Source organism: Tripterygium wilfordii, chromosome 14, assembly GCF_013401445.1.
Source record: "Tripterygium wilfordii isolate XIE 37 chromosome 14, ASM1340144v1, whole genome shotgun sequence".
NCBI lineage: Eukaryota > Viridiplantae > Streptophyta > Magnoliopsida > Celastrales > Celastraceae > Tripterygium > Tripterygium wilfordii.
The window spans coordinates 4275968-4301962 of record NC_052245.1 but is presented as its reverse complement, the minus strand read 5'-3'; the positions used below and the strand labels follow the sequence as shown (position 1 = coordinate 4301962).

Here is a 25995-nt window from a genome sequence, read left to right as displayed (position 1 = left end):
TATACTGAAATGATAGTTACAGAAGAGCCTTAAGTTCATGAACAGGAGTAGGTTTTCTTATGATATAAATGTGTCCCATATGTATTATTTTGACCTTTTGAGAATTGAAACGAATGTTTGTTAGGTATAAACTGTTGACACATTGTTGAGTAAGAGCTAGACCAGCTTTATAGAGATCCAAGACCAGGGTTTTACCATGCATTGATATATATATATAGTATAGGGTCTTTAGGAGTCATGCACGCATATGGGTGGGTTATATGGATTTGGGTGCCAGAAAACAACAGGGCGACTTGTTAGCCTCAGAATACGGGTCAAACAAGAAATGGGTACTGCTATTTCCTTCAAATTTAAGCAAAACTATTAATTAATTGATTAATTAAATTCCTTCTGAAGAGACACATTATTCATATATAGATGCACTTCCTTTTCCCCTCCCTATCACCACCCATTGTGACATAACACTATCAAATTCACAGCCACTAAACTGTCTAAACTACTCATTGTTTAATAAAAAGTTCAAACATGATTATTTAAAAAAAAAAAAAAAAAAACTCGATTAGTATTTTAGCTTGTATTTATGGTGAAGTTGTCCCATCCTTTTCCATTAATATGTCAACATGCACAAGAGGGTTGTGTAGACCAATCTCTCACAAATGGAACTAAATTATTAAAGTTATATATAGTCTATCATAATTGATATATAGATGTAGTGCAAATTCAGTACTTTTAAGGATAGCTCAATCTTCTTTTCTTCTTTATATTTTTATGTCATGTCTTTATTATTATTATTATAAGCGTGTGGTTAAAGTCTACTCATTAAGAGTGTGTTTGGATTGAACAATTTGGAGGGAAGAGAAAAGAAGGGAAATAAAGTTTTCTTCCAATTCCCTTGTTTGGAATAGTACTTTAGAAAAAATGAAGGGAAGGATTTTTTTTTTTAGAATAAGAAAAGTTATATTAAAACAAACAAGCCCTGATTACATAATTCTGGCAGGAGGAATTTGAAGAGAATCGAGGGGAAGATTTCATTAAACTTTTATCAAAATACTTCCTCCCAAAATGGGGTCATTTGGAGGGAAGAGATTGTTAATTAAGTTATCTATAAGTTAAAAACCTATTTTACCCTTATACCAAATACTTAAACATAAAAAGTATGGATAAATTAGTAAATTAAATCAATTTTCTTTTATTCTTTTTTATCTATCCAAACATTGGAGAGGGAAATGTATTTTACTTTCTCTTCTCTTCCCTTCGTCCCGAATCCATCAATCCAAATACACTCTAAGATTATCACAAGGGTAAGATCTCTTGAGTTGAAGACTATCTTAACTAGGAGGATAGTTTCACACAATCATTCGGGATATAAATAAATATTGAGTTTAATTTAGGTCTTTTGAACTTCCCGTCTAATTAAAAAAAAGTCTTTTGAAACTTTCTCATATTTCTCTCTGGTGAATGGCTAGAAAGTTAGAGAGAGTATTGTCATTGAACTTTATTTCTCTTGAAAGTAGTGAAATCTCTACTACAACTCTATGAACATATAGGCACATTGTTGAACCACATAAATCTGTATCTATTAATTTTTGCACTATTAATTCTGTTGTTTGGATTGCTCTCTCCATAACAAGAGCTACTTGTTTAGATTAGGTCGATCATGAGCTAATTAAAATAAGTAGTCAAATAATTAGACTATATATTATCATCCAAAACCCTAAATATCAAACATTACTAAATCATCGATTGATACTTTGATATCTCCATCCCTTGTAAACTATATAAACTATTATATAAAAATTATTTCTATAATTATGTATCTACTTGCTCTCTTCTGCGCTAGATAGAAGATCAGCCGCTTCTGACAGTTGGAGATAGGAGTGTTTGGGTTGTGGATGATGTGTGTGTTCAGGTGTGTCAGGACTTGCTGTCAATCCAAATATTTTGATATGAGTCTGACCTATCACCAAACGAGTTGTATGCAGTCTAAGAACACAAAAATGCTAGTCCGAGGTTGCCTTCCTAGAAAAGGACTTAAAATTTGCTTAGTCTCAAGTGAGAAAATCAAAAGGTAAAATACTAACACCGTAATGAAATAACTCCTATTAACAAAATGAAAAAACATCACATCATTGGAATGCATATGGAATTTCATTAACTGATAATACATCCTCAAATGTATTGAGGGGCGTGTTTTACAAACTAAAACAAAAACATAGCCTCAGAGGCTTGGAAAGTAAGTAGCTAGACTAAGGATAATTGATCGAAGTCATTGCCAAGAAAGTAGTAAAGTTTGTAGCTACGGAGTCTATGTTTGATGCAGAGTGAGTTTGAATCTCTCTTCTTCTTTTTATAGTCTTCATGGTGATCATGTTGGTCTTTATCTCCTATTCTCTTGGTACGATCTAGACATATTCTGTCATTGAAGATCGTGGGACATTGAAGATCGTGGGAAACAATCTTCTTGTTTGTTGCTTCAGTTGTTGGGTCAAAACTCTTCTAAATTGCAACTTTTTCATGGTAATGGGCTTCATGGTCAGAATTTCAGGTCGTGCTCCTTCTTCAAGGTGGATGTGGGAGCATTGGAACATGCATCCTGCTCCACTCTCCTAGATTGTAGGCCTTGTGCTTAATATTAAGGGAAAATGACTAACAGTCACCATATTAATTGTGCTCTTGTATTCTTGAACATGAAAAGGTTTCTTCTTCCTCAAAATGCAGGACGACCATAGTTTTGATCTCTGATTAGTGTGTAGTTGCTGGAGACGCGTCTCAATTTTAGGAATGTGTAGATTACAAACTTTGAAATCTCCTGAACTTTCTCTCCGCTTATCCAGTTGAAATCTCGATTTTCATTTAACAAACTATTTTAAATCAGAATAAAATAATTATGACAATGAATCCCTTAATTGTAGCCTTTCAAATATGGTTCTTTAGACATCCCTGATTTTCAACAACTACCTCCAGGATTTCAGCTCATATCAAACCATAATTCCTACAAAATAAACAAAGGTTAATTTAAAATTCCTTACTCTTATCACATGTCCCCTGGTGATTGCATGGTTGAGCATTGTCAATTATGGACCCCACGCTGTCATGTGTCAACAGGTGACTGGAGATCACTTTTGATACAAAACTTATTCTCATTTCATTGCATTTCATGTATGAAAAGATATAATTGTATGGTTGTTTGATAACAGTAACTGATGAGCACATACATGAATCATCAATTTGGTATTGGATATCTCAAAGAAATGAAAGAGCCCGCGGGTAGTACACGGCGATGATGTAATGAGATTACTCACATTTCATTTTTCACAACAAGATCCAGATACAAAAAATGTTTGGGGTTCAATTGACATTGACAAGAAGCTAATTGTATTGCCAAGTCTTAATTTCACATTCAAGCTAGTTCTTAAATATTAATTTAGTATATATGTATATAGTTAGTTAGTTGAAGGATTGTACATGATTAGAAAATAAACTACATTTAGGCTTCTCCCAATCAGAAAGAAGAGCAATTAAATACCCACATGCAGCCATTGAGAAAATCAAAGCTAATATTATTAAGCAATCCAACTGTTACATATTATAGTTATTGATGCAGTGCGGCGTGGTGGAAAGAACGCTTACTTGGACCTGTTGATTCAACACACGAATACCAGGAACAAGTCTACTTAAATCTGATGATTCGACACACGAATACCAGATTTAAGGCTTCAAAACTTTGTTTATTCTAGCGAATATCAAAGAATTGGAAAAGACTAACCGTCTCTTAATTTTATTCAATCAAAAACTCAAAACTCCCTTCCTCAATGAGTGTTACAACTTTAAATAGTAAACTAAACGAAATCTTAATCAAACCCTAAACAATTCTAACAGGAAACAAATACTTAAAAAGATACTAGACTCCTAAAAAATAATACTAATTGATTCACAAACAATTGATTTCCTAAAATACGAAAATAAAATATTTATCAGAAATATTTCCATGTGCATCAGTTATTCAAAGTCAAAACACATTTAAGGACTCACACGTGAGCAATCAGTGGAAGAGCTGGCAATCTAACTGTCTCTCTCTCTCTCTCTCTCTATTTCTGTCTCCACAACAGTATATCTATTTTACTGTACTTTGTGCATTTCTTCTACCTCTTCAAAGCTACAGCTTTTGATATATATCTCCTTGTACATATATGAACTAGAGTTTCTTCAATTTAGCTTCTCATTTCATTCTCTATCTTATCTCCTTTTTGTCCACGTCCTTTGTATATCTTGCCTTATAAGCAATCTTTTTTTCCTTCTTCTCTTCAATAACTCTCTCTCTGAGCAATACCATATCATCACAGCTAGAGAGACTATGCCTGGATGTCCAGAGAAAGGTAACACATCTTTCTCTCCTTACCTATATCAGAAAACAAAATTCAAATCCTACCATGTATTCGAAACCCTTATTTAACTACTTTTAAATTTCTATTTGCTACACTTTTTAATTAGTACTTTGTTTTGATTTTTCTTCTACAAATATGTAGGGAAAGATTTGATGAGATAGGGAAGAAAATCAAGACGGAAACAGACCTTGCCAACTCTCTAATGGGAAGAATACACATGTTAGGACCACCAGGAACCCTAAACGCAATCACTCCTTGTGCAGCTTGTAAGCTCTTGAGAAGAAGATGTGCTCCAGAATGTCCCTCCTCTCCATATTTCTCTCCCCGTGAACCCCACAAGTTCGCTTCTGTTCACAAGGTCTTTGGTGCTAGCAACGTTTCCAAGATGCTCATGGTAATTAATCAAAACCCTAATCCCCTCACTTATGTTTTTTTTTCCTGAAAATGATAAAGATCACAACAGTTGGTATCTCAATTATCTCAGCTGCTGAGTTGAATGAACAAGATCCAAGTAAATTCATGGGTTTCACATGTCTCGCATGAAATCTTATGCGTATAACTCAAAAGTTGGGATCCCTATCATTACTGTTTTTTTCCTTTCTAAACGAGATAAACACGTGCCTTTGATAAAGATGACAAGTAAATTGTCAGTAATGTCAATTATAATTAAATTGTTTGATGTAGGAGGTGCCTGAGAGCCAGAGAACGGATGCAGCAAACAGTCTAGTTTACAAGGCAAATGTAAGGCTAAGAGATCCAATCTATGGGTGTATGGGTGCAATTTCAGCTTTGCAACAGCAAGTTCAAGCATTTGAAGTTGAGCTTGATGCAGTAAGGACTGAGATACTTAAATACAAATATAGGGAAGCAAATAATATCCTTAATCCTTCAAATTCCTATCTAACTTTACTTTCTTCTGCGGCTGTCTCTGTTGCCACCCCTACCATGCCACCAGCACAAACACCTCCACCTCCTACTTCCTCCTCCAATTCTTCTTCTTCTTCTTTGTACACCCAACAACCAAGCAGTGGCACAGTAGACTTTGGCACTATTTCAAATGAAAATGTGTCCTTCCTTGGTTAATTTTATTTCATCAGTTAGCTAGTAAAGGGGAACCAAGTATTTTTCGATGTAATGAATCAAGTGGAATTGAAGAAGATGAGGAAGGAAAATTTATTAATTAATATTTGATTTTGGGTAGTTGGGATTTTTTGAGTATGTATTATAATAATGTCTGGATTTATGATTGAAGTCTTCATACATAAATATAATATATTATGTGTTTATATATGTCTCTCTAAATATTGTTACTGGTTGACATGTTTCTTTCTTCCCTATTTTATAACAATATATCATTTCTTTTTCACTTAATTTTCATTGGTCTTCGTTGGGTGAGGGCGAATTTATTCATTTAAAGATCGAGTACGCTTGAATGAATAAATTCGATCTCATCTTCAATATTTGTACTTGAAAGAGCTCTACTGTACATAAAATGAAGTTAAATTTCATCAGTATATATGTGTATATATTATGATCGCTTATGCTAAATCTTAGGAAAATTTTTCCTAGTTTAAAGATATTATTTCAGTTATATATACTTTGGGAAATGGTTGATATATATATATATATATATATATATATATATATATATATATATCTGTGTGTGTGTGTGTGTGTGGAGATTTATGCTTTTCGGCTTGTATGGACATCTATTTCTATTCTTGAAGGTTGCCTGAGAAAGAGAGAAAAAATAATTTAATTTAGCAAATACGCATATTATAGTATTTGTTGGATGGTCAATGGGTGCAGACAACTAAGGCAATTAATTTCTTGTACGTTTGGTTTTCTTAGCGTGTGGATTCTGTCTCTCTATAGATTTAAATGGACAAACTACATATGAGAAACTTCATTCTCATATGAGGATTCGTAATTCGTTTTAAATTGTAGAGTTTTTAATTCAATCAAAACATTTTAATAGTTGGCCACACCTTTTGTAGTGATTTATTACAACCACAAGAGTGTGGACATCTGCATGTGAGATTTAACATATGATGGCTTTTGTCCTAAAAATTTACCTTGCTTGTCAACACATACAATCGAGGGAGAAGAACACGAGCAATCAATGGGCCTTTTAGTTCTCAATTAATTAATGTTATTGTTAAGAGTTTTTCTATTCTTATATAATCTATATCATCAATTAATGTTATTGTGAGTAGGGCTGAAATTTTTAACATGAAGACTCTGACAACTGTCCACTTGTTGAGTCTGTCATAACTCAACCCCCAAATGTGTGGGAGTGTTAAATATACCACATCGATTTGATAAAATAAAACCATAAGATATATCCATATATATGGATGTCCATGTCCCTACCACACTAAGAGACCTTTTTTGGGCTCAAGTACAATGAGTATTAAGTGGGACGGTCCAAAAAAAACAAAGCTAAAGCTATACGGGTATGATATATTCACGAGAACTGGTAAACCGAGAGTGAACAATATCTTTTATGTGAGTAGGGTTAAGATTTTCAACAAACCAAGAAAGTGAGATTCCACTACATTTCTCTTCGACTTGATTCAATCCCGTTGCTCTTTAGTCTTTCAGTTGCTCATAAAAAAAGTTATAAAAAAAGAAGACAATGAGAGTAGACCGTGATTAATTATCTGAGTATGATGCAAGAAGTCCTATAGAGTGAATTGTTCACACTTTACTAATTAGAAAAACAAAAAGAATCTAAGTAAAATGAGGGTTACCCACATAGCTTGACTAATCATTTAGGCGGATCTGCGACCTGTAACAGATAACAATGCACTCGTGACCTTAAACCGGCAATAACCTTTCATAACAATTGTTGCGTTTGTTGATGACTTTTTTTTATATGGGATGAATCAACCAGTCCAACATATCTTTTATAACACCTGAGTGAGCATAAATTTCAGGCCATCAGAATGTCATGTACAACGCTGGTGATAGGTAAGATTGATCCGAAAGCCATACGAGTAGGTGTCCAAAGTGAGACAAGCCCACAAAACCAAGATTCCACAAGAAAATAACTCAACTAGTTGGTTCGAACTCAAGTACCGTACGCCCTAAGTCTAGGTTATCGCCAAGTTACACCAAAAAACAATGTGGAATTGGGTGACAACCCAGAGGCAGCACTTACTAGTTCATGGTCCTCCTCAAAATCATCATAGTCATGAACATGGTCACCTGATCTTGATGAAACAACATCGATATTGACGACTACGATGATGCTGCTGATGTTGATGATTCTTGGACTTGATAGAACTTGAAGACCATGAAGAAGAATTGGATGATGATGATGATGCATAAGGCATTGAAGAAGCAGTTGGTGAGACATGTGACGATGTGGAGGACTTAAAATTTTTCCAGGACAAGAAAATGTTGGTCAAACATGTTTTCTTTGACTTTTTGCTGTTCATCATTTGCATTTGCATTGAAGATTTGGAGTTGTATGAAGGTGGAGGTGTTAGAGGAGGAATTAGAGATGAATTATCAAAGATGAAATGTTTTGGTGTTCCAGGTTGAGACTCCCACATGAATGGAACAGAACCTGAAGCTCCACCATAGTAATGATGAGAAGAAGTACTGTTTGATGATGATAATGAGGCTTTTTCTTTGGAGATTAGCCTGTTGAAGAACTTGCCATCTTCTTCTATTTTGAGGGATTTTTGCTCCATCATCATCATCTTGCACAAAACTACTTGGTCCACACTTTTGGTCCACATAAGAGAATTTCTGTATATATATATATATATATATTCAAAGAGGATTTCAAGATCCACAAATGCGGCTTGATTTGAGTGATCACTCTCTCTGTGGCTTGGTGGAGGTGGAGACACATTTAAGGCTGATGTGCCAAATATATACATACATTTGTGCATCCTTTACACATAAGTTCATTGCATTTTGAGTTGATTAAGAGTTAATATTGCCTAAGAAAGCTATATTTGCATATTGTAGGTGTCAAGGCAAGAAAGGGAGAAAAAGAGTGCAAAAGGAAGATTTGGAGCCCAGGACCGATTTCCGATTGATCGGCCATATTACCGATCGATCGGACTTGCCAAAACACCTAAAAATATCATCGAGACAGATTGTATTTCCGATCGATCGGACTATTCCCGATCGATCGGAGTACTATTCACAGCACTGCACAGTTTCGTGGAAAAGACCCGAATTCACTTGTTTCTAAGCCAAAACGACCCCAACTTGTTTTGGAAACGACATAAGAGTTTGGAGAAGTATAAAAGGGCATAAGATAGGGTTTTGGTGGAGAGCTTGGAGGCTGGGGAGCTGGATTTCGTGCTACCTCCATTGGAGAGCTTGGAGGCCACCTTGGAGCTTGGAGAAGAAGAGGATCTACAAGGGGGTTTCCTCTCTCCTTTTCTATCCTAGTTTCTATGGTTGATTTCCTTTGTTTAATGATGTATTTTGCTTCCATGAGTGGCTAGATTTCCTACTAGGGTCTTAATGTAACCAAACCTTGAAGATTCAATAAACTTGATTTCCTTATTTCTTGATTTCTCTTTCTCTCTTGATTGTCTATGGGTGTGATTAATGCTTTTGAGTGTTTGGCCATCATTCAATTGATTTGCTGCCTAGATTGAGACCGGAAGGAGATATCTAGGGTTTGCCTCAAGCCATAGATGACATAGGATGCATGAACCATAGGAATATAGGTTTGTGACTTATGCAATCGCTAAATGATTTCCATAGTTCGTAATGGGTTTTTGATATATTAATCCGATTGTTAGGAATAACAGGGATTTATATTGAAAATACGTTTGATGTATCTAGGAATAGAACATTGAATAGGTTGGGAATCGATTGTCATTATTGAGAGATGAATTAGGGATTAAGGAATCAAGGGAATTGAATTGGATAGGTGAGGTGAAGTTAAGTACCCTAGTGCTTTCCATCCTTGATTTCATATTTGTGTTTGATTTGTTTTTGTTCTTTTTAATTAGTTTAGTAAAAATCAAAAACCAATCGCTAATCATTTTCTCCAATTTACATAATTGTAGCTTGTTTGACATTGATTTCTTTTGCCAACACATCCCTAGTGGAAACGATAATTTACTCATCTTTATATTACTTGTGCGATTTGTGCGCTTGCAATTAAATCCATATCAAGTTTTTGGCGCCGTTGCCGGGGATTGAGGCAATTGTTTTTTGTGTCAAATTAGGTTTTCAATTGTGTTAATTGGTTTTTATTTTTCTGCAGAAATTCTTTATCTTGTATGAGCTTGGGAAGACGTTCTATTAATCCGGAATTAATTGGTATTGATTTGGAGATTGAAAGGACTCTTCACAATCTTAGACGGGAGCTTATTCATAATCAAATGGAAGGCATGGGAGACAATCAAGGAAGGGGGAATGTTGGTGATGAGGTTGGAGGCCCTCCTAGGCAATTTGATCCTCGCTCTTTTGAGGATTGTGCTAGGCCTACTTGGGACACAAATCCTTCAAGCATCCGCTATCCTCCTATCAATGCTACTAATTTTGAGATCAAGCCGGCTATCATCAACATTATCTCTAATTCAGTGGTTTTCTATGGTCTTCCTAATGAAGAGCCCAATGTACATCTTTGCTCTTTCTTGCATGTGTGCACTACTTTTGGGATTAACGGAGCTTCTAAAGATGCTATCTTGTTGAGGTTATTCCCATTTTCTTTGAGGGATAAGGCTAAGGGATGGTTGATGTCCTTGCCTCCCAATTCTATCACCACTTGGGATGAGATGGCGGAACAATTCTTGACGAAATTCTTTCCTCCGGGCAAGGCGGTGCAAATTAGGGCGGATATCATGTCCTTTGCCCAAAAGGATTTTGAATCATTTTATGAGGCTTGGGAGCGCTTTAAAGGCATTATTCGAAGTTGCCCAAATCATGGTCTTCCGGAATGGGTGGTGTACCAAGCTTTCTATAATGGGTTGTGCATGCATACTAAAGAGACCATTGATGCGGCTGCGGGAGGTTCTTTTATGACCAAAAATCAAGAGGAGGCTCGGGAATTACTTGATAAAGTGGCCAAGACCACTAACTCTTGGTCCTCGGTGAAGGGGAATCCAAAGCAAAGAGGAAGTTGTAGAGATGATGAAGTTATGTCTACCTTGGCTATTATGGCAAAGAAGATTGATGCATTGACACTAAATCAAGCTCAAGGGGTACATGCTATGCAAAACACACCTTCCTACATTTCTTGTGATTATTGTTGTGGACGCCATCCTACGAGGGAGTGTCTCATTGCTTCTTCCTCTAATCCTAGTGAGCAAGTGAATGCCATTGGTGGAGGTAATTTCAATCAACCCCGCGATGATCCTTATTCCAACTTCTACGATCCGGGATTTAGGAATAACCCCAACTTCTCTTGGAACAATACTCAAAATGTACAAAATCCTCAACATCTAGTGTAGCCCCAAGAGAAGAAGAGGGATATTGATGACATGTTCTCAAAGCTTGCGGGAGGTCTTGATACGCTTACAACGTATACCTCCCAATTTATGACAAAGACGGAGCAATTCATGAGCAAAACCGATGCCACTCTTCAAGCCCAAGCAACTTTAATGCAAAATTATGGTGCTTCCATTCGGAATCTTGAAGTTCAAATGGGGCAAATGGCTAACATTTTGTCATCTAGAGAAAGAGGTATCTTGCCTAGCCAATCGGAGGTGAATCCAAAAGGGAAGGACAAAGAGCAATGCATGGCAATCACTCTTCAAACTGGTAAGATAGTTCAAAATGCTGCTGATCTTGATGCCGAAAAGGCGAAAATTTTGCAGGAAAAGGGGGAGTGCAGTAAAACAATGGAAAAAGAAGTTGAAAAGTGTCCAGGGGGCATTTCCGATCGATCGGACCCCATCCCGATCGATCGGCTAATCCCAGAAAAAGCTGAAAAGTCAGAAGATGATCCGAATATACAAACACGATATGCAGTTGAGTTGGATTGGCCTGATAGTTCTCTTCCTGCACCTCCAATCAAACCTTATGTGTCTCCAATTCCATTTCCTCAAAGGTTGAAGAGCATTAAGAAGAAGGATGATCAATTTTCTAAATTTTTGGAGGTATTCAAGAAGCTTCAAGTGAACATCCCCTTTGCCGAAGCTTTAGAGCAAATTCCTTGCTATGCCAAATTCATGAAGGAGATTTTATCCAAGAAGCGGAGATTGAAGGAGCATGAAAAGATACAATTGACCGAAGAGTGTAGTGCCATTGTGCAACGGAAGCTCCCAACTAAGCAAGATGATCCGGGAAGTTTTACAATCCCGTGCACTATAGGTAACACCTTGATTGAGAGATCTTTGTGTGATCTTGATGCCAGCATAAATTTGATGCCATTGTCGGTTGCCAAGCAAATTGGAGTGAAAGAAATTAGTCCAACCACGGTGTCCTTGCAAATGGCGGATAGATCCATAAAGTACCCTCTTGGCATAGTGGAGGATGTGTTAGTAAAGGTGGGTGAGCTCATGTTCCCGGTTGATTTTCTTATCTTGGATATGGAGGCCAATCCCACTACTCCCATAATCTTGGGAAGGCCATTCTTGAGCACCGGGAAAGCTTTGATAGATGTTAAAAAAAGGAAGCTTACTTTGAGAGGTGCGGGAGGTGATCAAATCACTTTTAAAGTGTTTGGCAATAGAAGGCAAGAGGAGGTTTCTCAACAATGCCTCCAAGTGGAGCATATTGACATGGTCATCCCCGAGACTCTTGAGAAAGAAGCTCCATATATTCCGGTGGAAGTTCTTTTAGGCAAAAATTCCAAAGTTGAGCATGAAGTTCCTAAGACAGCCTCCCAAGCTGCAATTGAAGTTCAAAAGCCTCAAATTGAAGATCCCAAGGAGAAGAAAAAGAAGAGCAAGAAAAAGAAGAAGAGGAAGACCAAGAAAATGAAGAAAAATGTCTATCCTAAAGAAATGGTGGTGATGAAAGCTTATTCTCCTTGTATGGAACCTAAGCAATCAAATGTCAATCTTAAGAAGCCATCAAGGGGAGTCTACACCACAAACTTCAAGGATCCCGGTTGAATTCACAAAGGGAAGTCGGGCTGAAGACTTTAAACCAAGCGCTTTTGGGAGGCAACCCAGGTTTTATTGTTCTATCTCTATCTTTTTATTTCTATTTCCACCTATTCCATGCATTGAGGACATTGCATATTTTAAGTATAGGGGTGGGAATTTAGGTTTCTAGTTTTTGTTAAATAATAAAATTTTTTACTTCAAATGCCTTATGTCATGTCACTCTTGAGTGCATTTGGATGAATTTTGTGATCCTTGAAGCATTGATGGATCTTGCTATGGACATTCTTTCCAATTGAGTTTTCCTATCTTGAAAATTGTTTTGTCCATTGTGCTTTTGTGAATATGGAACACTTGATTGTGGGGTATGAAATATGACTTGACTTTGGCATTTGTGGTTGTTTGAGATCAATTTGATTCTAAATAGCACTACTTGAGCAATGAAAAATGAAAAGAAAAAAAATAGAAAAGAAAAAAAAAATTTGTTTATGAATAAATGGTTTCTTTCATAAGTTTTCTGCTGAGTAACCGGGCCTCTTGCCTAGCAAGCAATGAGTTTCGCGTAAAAAGGTAGGAAATGAATGTTAGAGTACCTTGGTGACTAGTTTAACCTCGTAGCCTTTTTGACTCGGGTAATTAGATCCGTTGGGGTGTCTTAACACCTAGTGCCCTAAGCCAACTGGATTGGGAGTCATTGGTCGAAAGCTCGTTACATGGGTCATATAGAAAGCTTAAGGAGGTTGAGCATTGCACAAGTCACCTTTGAGAAGAAAAAGAAAGAAAAAAAAATCTGAATAAGAATGAAGTTTGAATAAATGCTCATTGTATTTGCTTTTTGATTCTTATTGTTCTTGGAAGACTTCATGGTCATTGTTTATGTCACTTTGAAGCCAAATATCAAGTGAAATCCATTATGTGCATCATTTCTTGAATTTATAAGCAAAGTGGATGAGATAAGATTCTTGAAGGAATGCTTTTATTGGTTTGAATGCCCTAATGTTTGGCTTGTTAGTATGGAAAGGGTTGCAATTGTGAGTTCATTTTATACTCTTGTTGATGGCGTTAAATTTGGCATTGAAGTTGTTTAGTGTTTGTGGGTATCATTCTGGCAAACCCTCAGGAGACACAACTCCTCCTACTAGGGGCACCTAGGGGTTTAAAGGCTTGTGGCACATGCTAAGTGTCATCGTGAGCCCTACGAAAGTGGCATAGATTAGTTGCTTATTTGGAGTAGGTCTTTGTTGTTTTATTTTTCATTTGAGCTTAACAGAAAATACTCTTTCCCTCCTTTATTCATTCTCAACTTGCTCGAGGACGAGCAAAGGTTAAGTGTGGGGGTGTTTGATGTGCCAAATATATACATACATTTGTGCATCCTTTACACATAAGTTCATTGCATTTTGAGTTGATTAAGAGTTAATATTGCCTAAGAAAGCTATATTTGCATATTGTAGGTGTCAAGGCAAGAAAGGGAGAAAAAGAGTGCAAAAGGAAGATTTGGAGCCCAGGACCGATTTCCAATGGATCGGCCATATTACCGATCGATCGGACCTGCCAAAACACCTAAAAATATCATCGAGACAGATTGTATTTCCGATCGATCGGACTATTCCCGATCGATCGGAGTACTATTTACAGCACTGCACAGTTTCGCGGAAAAGACCCGAATTCACGTGTTTCTAAGCCAAAACGACCCCAACTTGTTTTGGAAACGACATAAGAGTTTGGAGAAGTATAAAAGGGTATAAGATAGGGTTTTGGTGGAGAGCTTGGAGGCTGGGGAGCTGGATTTCGTGCTACCTCCATTGGAGAGCTTGGAGGTCACCTTGGAGCTTGGAGAAGAAGAGGATCTACAAGGGGGTTTCCTCTCTCCTTTTCTATCCTAGTTTCTATGGTTGATTTCCTTTGTTTAATGATGTATTTTGCTTCCATGAGTGGCTAGATTTCCTACTAGGGTCTTAATGTAACCAAACCTTGAAGATTCAATAAACTTGATTTCCTTATTTCTTGATTTCTCTTTCTCTCTTGATTGTCTATGGGTGTGATTAATGCTTTTGAGTGTTTGACCATCATTCAATTGATTTGCTGCCTAGATTGAGACCGGAAGGAGATATCTAGGGTTTGCCTCAAGCCATAGATGACATAGGATGCATGAACCATAGGAATATAGGTTTGTGACTTATGCAATCGCTAAATGATTTTCATAGTTCGTAATGGGTTTTTGATATATTAATCCGATTGTTAGGAATAACAGGGATTTATATTGAAAATACGTTTGATGTATCTAGGAATAGAACATTGAATAGGTTGGGAAATCGATTGTCATTATTGAGAGATGAATTAGGGATTAAGGAATCAAGGGAATTGAATTGGATAGGTGAGGTGAAGTTAAGTACCCTAGTGCTTTCCATCCTTGATTTCATATTTGTGTTTGATTTGTTTTTGTTCTTTTTAATTAGTTTAGTAAAAATCAAAAACCAATCGCTAATCATTTTCTCCAATTTACATAATTGTAGCTTGTTTGACATTGATTTCTTTTGCCAACACATCCCTAGTGAAAACGATAATTTACTCATCTTTATATTACTTGTGCGATTTGTGCGCTTGCAATTAAATCCATATCAAAGGCCTACTGAAGTATATAAAATCATAAAATAATATTAATTAGTTGGGATTTCAACTACTCGAGTGGTTTACCATCAACATTTTATGGAGTAGATAGCAAGAACTAAAGAGCAATGAAAATTGGGTCATGAGCCTGCCTTATTAGGGTGTAATAAATGACAACTTATCCAAAAAAAAAGAAAGTGTAATAAATGAGAGCCTGTGAAAATTTGTTATCAATGGAGGGTGAGGATGGAAATGCAGGTGTGTAATATGTACATGCATTGGTGGTTAGCACATTAAAAAGAATGGGTGCTTTGGGGTTGTGAGACAATTTATGATTTTCACAGACCCGTTTGCATCTCAAATTTGGACCACCTTTTCTTTGCCAACCGACCGCAACCCTTCCAAGCCCAGATAAAAGCAAGAGGGTTGGTAGGTTGACAGCTGCCATAAAATTTTGTCAAACTTGTGAACATGAGTCTAAATGAGAATACCGTTAGGATATGAGTTCCCGGTGATATTCTCATAGACTTGTGTAGCCGACCTCAAACTTTTGAGATAAAAGTCGGATTGTGACGAAGAAGAAGATATCGCTACAACCAACTCCTAGAGTATTTGATTGAATCGTTCTACTCTTCTTAAATCAAATCACAGGATATTGATAATATTGTGGAGAATTGAGTTTATATTTTCCAGTTGCAGTTCGTAGTTTGTATGAGCTTTCGGTTATCAATCTACGGAGATCATTCGCTAACAAGGGTTCTACTTTCATGGACCAACAGAAGCAGCAGATTATAGAGAATTCTCCTCCATAAATAAAGAAAGCTTACCATTCATACCATTTTCTAATTTTCACCCTACTTGTTTCTTTCGTTGTCCAATTTCTCTTTGTAATTAAGTCTTATGATCTTTTCTTAATTATTTACGAGTCCTATACAAAAAAAATTTTAATCACAATTTTTTAACGTTATTATCAAGTGTTCGAGGGTTTGCAGTAGGGGCGGACCTATAAACATGAATTCAAATGAGAATTTTGTTAGTTCGTTTCTTATGATGCATTGCATCGGAAAAAAAAATTAACTGAGCTAGTTGACACCATGATTAGACGCAGGGTTAATATAATGGGTCTACAAGGTGAAAAAAAAATTAGAGAGATTGAAAACATAGAGTATAAATAATGGTACCTGAAAATGATAGAAATAGGAGTAGTGTAGGTATAATAATAGATAACAAACTAAAAAAAATGTTGGAGAGATAAAAAGGAAACATAATATAATCTTAATGGCTAAATTGGTTTTAGGGAAGAAGATAATTAATGTCATTAAGTGTTTACACCCAACAAATAGGATTAAATAGAAATACCAAGAAATTATTTTGAGAGGACCTCAATGAGATTGTTCAGGACCTCCTATGTAGGGAGAAGATATTTTTAGGAGACCTAAATGGACATGTAGGGAGAGAGTGTGATATCTTTAATAGTAATGTACATGGAGGGTATAAGTTTGGGGGTGTAAATGGTCAGTTACGGTCGATTTTTTAGATGAATTAACCAACCAATCGGTCGGTTATCGGTGATTATTTTGGTTTTTCGGTTATTTTGGTCGGTTATCAGTCGATTCTAAGTAAACTTTTTTTGAAAATAACTGACCAATCAATCAGTTTGACCGTCAATTCCATTGTTATATTTTTTTAACACCCCTAATAGAAATGAGGTTGAACAAACTATTTTAGAATTTGTTGTGTCATATGACTTGTGCCTAATAAATGTCTAGTTTAAGAGGAGAGAATCATATTTAATTACATTTCGGTAGCGCTATCTGTCCTTAATGAAATCATTCATACGGGTCCATAATCTATGTAGCATGTTTACTAGATAAGATGACATGTAAAGTGTATCATGGATAGTTAGGGATAGATATCTTAGGGATATATATCATTTTCGATTACTTTTAGGAGTGGACATAATTTAGTAGGTAGATTTCATTCTTATGTGAAAAAATAGATGGAGGATTTTGTAAGGACAGTAAAATAATTCTATGTTTTAAGAAATGACTTAGAAGAAGTAGAATAGAATATAAAAGGTGAAATTAGGGTTTTTTAGGAAAAAAATTATTTTAAAGATGAAATTAGGGTTTTTTTAGGATGAAATTATTGTTTTGTTGTGCTGACATGTCAAAGCGCATCTCAGAAGACTGCAAATTTGCCCAATTGCCCTTATCTTCTTCTATCTCCAAAATCCAAATACCCAGAACACATACACAAGTTTCAGCTTTGACATTTCTTCAAAGCTCTCGGAAGAAATGCAATGCCTATTTGAGCTCCTTCAATCGAATTAGATACCAAATATAAGAAATAAGCAATGTCTCGCTCTTACAGCCTTACTTCAATTTCTTCTCTGTCTTCTCTCTCCGCTTCTCCTAGAAAATCAAGCGTCCCTTTATCCTCAATTTCGAAGGCTCCGGTCGTCCGCTGCACGCTTCAAGGTAAATTTGACTTCTTCTCATTTAAATTTTATCTGGGTAATTCTCAATTTTCTGTTTGGTTGCCGAGGAAGTTAGGGAAAGAGGGGAGTCAGTGTACATAATTTGGTTTCTTCGAAGTCGAAGTTTTTTAAGTTGGGTTTTTGATAGGCGATTTACTTTAGCTTTGAAGGCAGCAGTTGGATATGGAGAAGCAGCTGAAATGCAGCTCCCACGACATTTTTCCCATAGAACCCATTTTTGTGGGATATTATTGACATGAAATATAATGTGATTTCAGCAGGTTTTTCCTGTCATCTAAATTGCATTTCTTTGGTGAATGAGTTTGTTCGTACTTCTGCGCATCTAGGTTGATATGGCACAATTGGTAAAAGCATGTTCATAGAACATTTAAGTTTGAATTTACCCTTTGTTCCATTTGCAATGGAATTGAGTTTGAATTTACCCTGTATTCCACTTTGCAAATGTATCCTCATATGAGGCAAAAACTTGGCCTTATGAAATTTGGATCATGTTGTATGTGATGTGATAACAGTGATGTCTGGAACAGTTAATTCTCTTCATTTCTCGGCTCAGAATGCTTTTGCATTCTGCATCTGTGATTCTATCATAGCTTTGCTTAGAATTGATGACTTCAGAATTTCAATACAGGGGCTGTTTCTGAGCCAAATGCTACCTCTGTCGCTGAACCCCTTTTGCTTAGTGCTGTTCGAGGAGGAGATGTTGAGAGACCCCCAGTTTGGCTTATGAGACAAGCAGGGAGGTACATGAAGGCAGGTTTATAGAGCCGCATTGTTTTTTTTGAACATTTTTCTCTTTCAGCTCCATGTTATTACTAATAATTAGAATATAATAATTTCCTTCTGACAATAGAGCTATCAAATCATATGCGAGAAGTATCCTTCATTTCGTGAAAGATCGGAGAATGTTGATCTTGTGGTGGAAATTTCTCTACAGCCCTGGAATGTTTTCAAGCCTGATGGGGTAAAACCGATTAAAATCATTCCGATAATCTATTGTGCAGCTTCTTTTGTATATTAATTTATGCTTTGTCCTTGGCATTTTGGGTCTTCAACAAGTGGACTTTTAGTTATATAAATAGACAAATAATTCATCATAAACTTTATTGCTTCGTTTCCCTGGCCTATTATCTCTTCTCAGCTCACTTTTTTTCTATGACAGGTCATTCTGTTTTCAGATATTCTCACCCCTCTTTCTGGGATGAATATACCTTTTGACATTGTGAAAGGCAAGGGTCCTGTAATATTTAATCCTCTACAAACAGCTTCTGATGTTGATCAAGTAAAAGAGTTTGTCCCTGAGGAGTCAGTTCCTTATGTTGGGAAGGCATTGACAATCTTGCGAAAGGAGGTCCAATTGTGCTTGTTTCCATTTTAATCTGTCTTTGCAATGTCTTACTGACCCATTCTTCTCGTCTGTGTATCTGTTCGCGTGTATATTAATTTTCTAAGAAAGCATCCTTCTCTAGTAATTACTGTCTAAAAGCATTCTTCTCTAGTCATTTACTTCGAGTGTTGGTATTTTATCATCATGCTTGATCGGTTTGAATTCCTAATAGCTGCATTAATAGATTATGGGACGTTGCGAATAATTGATATATTAACTGTTTTTACTGCACCAATTGAACCATGATTTGTTTAATTTTGTGTTATGCAGAAGGAGATAGAAGGGTATCAAATTTTGTTCTTCAGAAATTTACATTTATTTTTATTTTTGTTTAATACACTATGATATTTTCTTCTGATTTATGAGTTAGCCTTTATTTGGTGATGATGATATAGTCTTACATTGGGCTTAAATCTCACTGTCTCAATAATGTGGCGTTTGCGATTGTTGCCTTTGGTTTTATGCCTTTTTTTAATTTATATGTACACATTTGAGGCATTCATTTTGAAAGTATGCAGAAGGTGAACTCTGTGTTTCTACATTTTCCTTTGTTGACCCTAGGGTATACTCAATCTTAATTTCTACCTTGACAGGTAGATAATAAAGCTGCAGTGCTGGGTTTTGTTGGGGCTCCTTTCACCTTGGCATCGTATGTTGTTGAAGGGGGTTCCTCAAAGCACTTCTCAAAAATCAAACGATTAGCTTTCTCTCAACCCAAGGTATAACCATTACCTTTCGATCTCTAGGTATCTGGACCAGTAAACTCCAAAGTAGTAGAAGTGCTTATAGGCTCGTAGCATTATGTGCATTGGGATATATGATAGAATGTTATTTTTGGATAAAAATTCATAATATTCTCTGCTGGGGCTAGTAGTATTGTTGTATTACCACCATATAGAACTCAGTGGTAGAGTTGTAATGATACAACCTAGAGGTCATAGGTTCAATTCTGGGAAATAGCCTCTTTACAGATTATGCGACGATAAGGTTTGCATACATCCTGCCTGTTCCCGACCCCGTCCACTGCGGTAATCGTGTGCACGGGAGTTGTTTATTTTTATAAGCGAACATGAGGCCCAGTGGTAGAGTTGCAGTGGTGCAACCTAGATCTCACAAGTTCAATTCTGAAAACGGCTTATTCACATATTCTGTGGGATAAGGTCTACGTACTTGTCTCCAACCCCATCCACTATGGGAGCTTTATGCACAGGAGTTGTTTACCTTTTTCACAATAGAACCTACAAAGCTGCAGATACATATAGCCCGAACATTGGCGATTGGTTTCATTCCCCATCAAGTAGTCTATTGCACAATACAGATGCTCTGAAATGCTGAGTAAAACTGTGTAACCTTTCCAATTCAGACACCGCAGAAAAATCAATAGGCCTCATTGTGTGGGTCATTTTTTTTATCTCATAAGTCGTAACATATTGCATCTGATTGATCTGCTGTGACCTTGCAGTTAAAAAAACTCTTGTTGACTATGTTTTTCCTCCAAAACAGGTTCTTCATGCATTGCTGCAGAAGTTTTCCTCCTCCATGGCAAAGTACATTCAATACCAAGCTGACAACGGGGCTCAGGCTGTTCAGATTTTCGACTCATGGGCTACAGAGCTAAGTCCAGTGGATTTTGAGGAGTTCAGTCTGCCTTACTTGACTCAAATTGTAAATTCTGTGAAACAAACACATCCACATCTCCCATTAATCCTCTACGCAAGTGGGTCTGGCGGCTTGCTTGAAAGGCTAGTAAGAACAGGCGTAGATGTTGTTAGCTTGGACTGGACAGTCGACATGGCTGAAGGCAGGAGAAGATTGGGAGCCGATGTGGCTGTTCAGGGTAACGTGGACCCTGGCGTTCTTTTCGGTTCAAAGGAGTTCATAACCAGTCGGATAAACGATACAGTGAGAAAAGCTGGTAGAGGGAAGCATATACTCAATCTTGGTCATGGAATTGTAGTCGGCACACCGGAGGAGAATGTTGCTCATTTTTTTGAGGTTGCTAAAGGAATTAGATACTAGCAGCTGAGGTTGATATTAAATTTATGCTGTATTATGCTCAATCCATGTACTATTAGCTCCTACTTCGATCTAGTGAGTTTTGATGCCGATTTGTCTTTTCCTGCCCTATTTTTGTTTCAATTTGATGTACTCAAGCCAAAATCATTAAACATTAACTTACGATATGAGCTCATTTGAGTATATTTTTTGAAATACAGCTGAGAAATAAGCTTCATCTTGGAATCAAACTTTGGACACACATATGTTTAACCCAGTCGATTGCTAACTGAATCATTTCTCGTTGGTTAGCTCATTTGAGTATACTAGCTACTCTTCATACTTGTGCTTAAATTATGCAATAACATATGTTTTATTTCATTTAATATTTTTCTAAAAGATAAAGACTTATTAAGCAATGGAGAGCCCACATGTCACATACAATGTGTAAAAGTACTCATAGAGGAATAAACAAACCCATAAAGGAAACAAACACATAAAGGAAACTCTTGTATGGTGTTCCATTAAATCAAAAGAGGAGAAAGAAGAATTTATAAGTGATCTCTTTCTCTTACCCATGCATCTTCAAGTGTCCCCAAGTCCAGAGGGGTTTCCACTTGCCAAAGCATGTCAAAGAAGCCCCTCTTTTCTCAAGAGTTCCATAAAATTGATATGACATTGGTAAAACTATCCAATCATTGTGTTTTTTTTTTTCTTTAATTATTAAGAACTTCTAAGCATCAACACCTTGCCACTTGTCTTAGGCTAAACTCAATCACTTAATTTCCTATGTATATATCCCCATATGCCATGATGGGTTATTTGTCCACTTGGTGCCTTTATAAAGATTCCTCTTCAAGGTTCTCATGCTGTCCCTCTCATATATGCTTACATTAAAACTTTATATATATTTTTCTTCACAATAGTAAAAGGAGTAATTAGTTTTTGTGTATTTTGGGTCTATTGAAATTGCTCAATAACATTAATTTAAAACATTATTCTAACACAACAATAATTGAGATCTTTTTTAGGTTAAAAGAGAGTGACAATCCTTTTTCTTGCCAAAAATAATACACTTAGTGGTGCAATAAGACTTGGATGTATAACTTTTTATGAAGGATAAAAAGGAGGACTAAAAAATGTGAAACTCACAAGACTCATGCCATTTGCCCAGGATTTTGTGGAAGTGGCAAAGGTATCTCCACACATGTTATTATCTAGAAGAAGAAAATATTTTTTTAAAAAAAATAAATTAAGAAAAAAAAAAGGTGGGATCTTTTGATGCCTTAGACCCATCAATTGAGGAGAAAAAAAAAAGGAAATATAAAAGCAAAATGCTACATCCCCATTTTGTGATCCTAAAAGACTCTTAAATTTATGTGATATTGAAATAGTGATTGATTAAAAACACATATGCAAGATCCATTTACCATCGAACACACGACATTAATTGTGGATCTTTTAAAGGTTTTTGGAGAGTCTCAGGCATTATACAATATAAAACATTAATGAAGCCAACTTGTAGTTGTACCTCAAATCATCTCTCACCAAGTAGTGATATAAAGGCTTTGGTCCTCCTTCACACACACACAATGTGGATCGTCCAAAGATCTCTCTCAATAATAAAATATCTATGTATGTGATATTATCAAAAATGACCCTCACTTAGAGATTGACACATGACCCATAAAGTTGAGTTCTCAGAAGTATCCTCCATCACTGACCAAGATAGAACTAAGTCGAAGATATTCGAAGAGTGAACATAAGGCATAGTGAGCGAGGAGAGAGTATTGCGGCAAGACCGGGATGCTCCCTCGGTGTGTTACTGAGCACGTATCCTCAGTAACGCATGGCGATCAAACACCACAGGAAAATCAAGAGTCCAAAAGAAGACCGACTCCAATTAGGAAAGGATTTAGGATAGGATTCATTTTACAGTAAATCCGTTTGATATCCGGGAAAAGATATCTATTTCTACAAAAATTGGAATTCATCCAATTCATATAAAGAATGGACCCCCTGCTACAAGTAAACGATCCTAATTATGAACTTCTGCATTTTACTTGCTATTGAGAGAGCGCTGAGAACTCCTAGTTGATAACTTACTTAAGGTTGGGGAGGTTTCCCAAGCAAACCCTCGGGCCCCCATAGATAATATGTTCTCATATACAGGTCATCCTCATCAATACCTAATATATAACATCTGAAGTCAATCCTACCGCTTGATACGTCATCAAGACAGAATACAATTTTGAACATCATCAGTATGTATTATATATATATATATATATATGTGTATGTATGTACATGTGAGGGCAAAATCGCACTTTCATACTTGCAATTAAATTATTTTTTAAAAAAAAGTATGACCTCCCCTAGTTGATAATATGAGGAAAAAGTCATGGTCGACCATGATTATTAAGTACAAATTAATTAAGTTTAGGGTCGCCAAATGAAAAACACAAAAAGCAAAAACCAAACAAATGGGTAAAGTAAAAGGAAGTGCCACTACTAATTAAATTGGCCTAATTAATTAAGTTTAACTACTTATATATGGTTACTCTATCCATTACCATCACTTTACTTTTAGAGAAGAAAATTAACCCATTATTATATATCCCCATTTATTTATATTCATAATATCTATTTAATACCCCTAATATTCTTTTAATGTTTTAACTAAACTATTAATAGGGAAGCTTTTTTTTTTTTTTATCCCCTATTAATGAAGTTTAATCACAATGCTTTTTTACCAAATCCCACCAAATTTATTCCTTTGTGGTTGTCACAATCAGTCCATCTTATTGTCATCAATTGTTGATTAGAAATTCATAAGTTGATGACAGCTTATTGAGAAATGTTGAGAAACAACTCATAAATTAGGTTAAGTCGTTTAATTAAGTACTTAATGCATAATCAAGGTTGGACAGAGTGATGCTCAACTATGTCTACCTTTTTTCATGTGAAGTTAGTTAATTGGGTGAATAATTCTTGCTCCTTTTTTTTCCATTTGTTCATGAATCACGATAGGTCATTCATAAGCAGACTATAACTTCCTTTTTTGAAAATAATAAACGGGTTGAGCTTTAAAAACACTTTCTTTTTAAAAATCGAGAACGATATTATTCAAGCTTATTTTTTGGACATATTATATGTGTCTAAACACATGCCGTCTGGCCGTGTTCACAGAAGTTCTCACTTGACGATAGGGTGAGTTGGGTTAAATTACAGCGTGTGACCACAAAACTATTGATCCCAATGAGAATCGAACTCAAAACCTTCTAAGTCCGTAAATTTTGCTTCAGAGATATTCACTAACTAAAGTTATCACTCAATTGGTTGGTTGAACTTTAAGTTTAGGTTGGAAGTCATTTTAATTAAGTTGAAGAAAGTGATGCTCAACTTTGTCAGCTTTTTATGTGAAGTTACGTGAATAATTTCTTGTAGAAATTTATTCTGTTAAGCTACCACATTGGTAGGATGTGAAAATTCCTTACAATTTATAAAGACGTGTCTTCCTTCATTACACAAATAAGGCATTTTCCTAATTCAAGTGAGTTGGGCTTTGATTCATGGGTTTCGGTTCTTAGTAACTGAGCTAAGGAAAAACAAAGCCGTACGAACTCAATATATCCCCAAAAACCAAATAACTTAAAGTGAACAATATTATTGATGTATATGGGGTGTGAATTTACAACATATTCAAACAGAAAAATAGTAAAAATTCAAGAAAGAAAGAAACAATGGTATCGTTCATTGTCGGCTTGTCTGTATGGAAGTGGGTAGATTAAGATTTGAAAATTAAATACTGCATTGTCTGTCCAATGAGGAACATAATGCATTTATACAGTTTTCCTACCACCAAATGTTGAATGATAGTAAATTAAATTCATTCAAAAATATTGAAATTGTGTAATTGAATATTTTTGACAATAGAAAGTGGGTAGATGGATGGATATAACTAAACCCAAGAAAATATGTGAAACCAGCTTTGTTGAAAATCTGTGAAAAATATTGTGGTTCATTGAAAGCCTTTGTTGTTGGTGTTAGATATTTTTAAGAATCTTGTGTTTATATTGGATCCTTGAATTGATTATTCATATTTTGACTTTAAAATGCCCACTTTGACTAGCTCAAAAGCTTCAAATTCGTATAAGACGACCCAATATGGCACATGCTGACATGCCTCTCCCAATTTCTAACAATAACGAATAATTGCAATATATATCCCTATATATATATATGTACAGAATATGCGAATCAAAAATGTGAACCACTCTTTTCACATTTTAAGTTCACACTTTTGGTTCACATAATAGAATTTATATATATATATATATATATTGAGGAATTTTACTATACACATCTAATTTGCGCACTTAAAATACGCATCACGTTTTAAGGGTGTGGATGAGTGAAATGACAAATGAGATATATAATTTATTAGAGAATCACGAGTAGTTCAGATGGCATTCATGTGTGTGATATCTCATAAAAGTCTCAAGTTCCAATCTCCCCATCCCCTTCCCCTGAAATAAAAAAATATATATATAATTTATTATACTACTATGATACATCATTTTAAAGATATAATTTATTAGTATAATATGATACATCATTTTAATTCAATGCACAATCCATCCAAAAAAATTCAATGCAGAAAATATCGGCATTGAAATTCTGGAGTCATCTCCCATTGCTTTCAGATTTAAATGCAACTTATAACCAATTTCCAGCTACTATTTTCTTTTCTTTTTCCTTTTTCGCATTACACACGCAACTTTTTGTTTGAATCAAAAGAACGAATTTATAAATTAGAAAAGAAAAACATGCTGTTAATATTTCTTTTTTAAATAAATAAACAAATCTTGAATGAGTAAATTCTAGGTCGATACCCATGAGGAGACTTTTGGATATCTAGGTCCATTTGAAAAATATACGGACATATAAGTACCCATAAAAATGTCAATTACATTACTACTCCTGTCATTCTTTCTCCCACAATCTCTTTCTTATTCTTCTCTTTCTTCTTTGTCAATTTCTTCTTCTCTTCTCTCTATCTCTAGATCTGTTCTTTCATTTTGGTAT

General features: G+C 35.7%; 3 protein-coding genes and 1 non-coding gene across 5 annotated transcripts; 2 read left to right on the top strand and 2 right to left on the bottom strand.

Annotated features, from left to right (window-relative positions):
* The first annotated feature begins 260 nt into the window (after positions 1-260).
* LOC120014125 (LOB domain-containing protein 15-like) lies at positions 261-5675 on the top strand. The gene is made up of 7 exons (XM_038866046.1): positions 261-329; positions 1841-1909; positions 2478-2613; positions 2935-3009; positions 4282-4376; positions 4492-4779; positions 5070-5675. Exons 1-7 carry the CDS (start codon positions 261-263, stop codon positions 5466-5468), a joined length of 1131 nt encoding a protein of 376 aa, XP_038721974.1. The 3' UTR covers positions 5469-5675.
* Positions 5676-7151: 1476 nt separating this feature from the next.
* On the bottom strand, positions 7152-8086 carry LOC120014124 (YLP motif-containing protein 1). The gene is made up of 2 exons (XM_038866045.1): positions 7596-8086; positions 7152-7176 (listed from the first exon to the last, which is right to left on the bottom strand). The coding sequence occupies exons 1-2, from the start codon at positions 8084-8086 to the stop codon at positions 7152-7154; spliced, it is 516 nt and encodes a 171-aa protein (XP_038721973.1).
* Positions 8087-10193: 2107 nt separating this feature from the next.
* LOC120015809 lies at positions 10194-10299 on the bottom strand. The gene has a single exon (XR_005471825.1). It is a non-coding gene; the product is annotated as a small nucleolar RNA R71 (small nucleolar RNA).
* Positions 10300-17242: 6943 nt separating this feature from the next.
* LOC120014389 (uroporphyrinogen decarboxylase) lies at positions 17243-21095 on the top strand. 2 transcript variants are annotated; one of them, XM_038866330.1, is made up of 6 exons: positions 17243-17508; positions 18157-18278; positions 18379-18489; positions 18688-18876; positions 19506-19631; positions 20416-21095. In XM_038866330.1, exons 1-6 carry the CDS (start codon positions 17385-17387, stop codon positions 20929-20931), a joined length of 1188 nt encoding a protein of 395 aa, XP_038722258.1. In that variant the 5' UTR covers positions 17243-17384; the 3' UTR covers positions 20932-21095. The 2 variants fall into 2 exon arrangements, with proteins under 2 accessions (XP_038722258.1, XP_038722259.1); XM_038866331.1 differs by lacking the exon at positions 18379-18489.
* The last annotated feature ends 4900 nt before the right edge of the window (positions 21096-25995 follow it).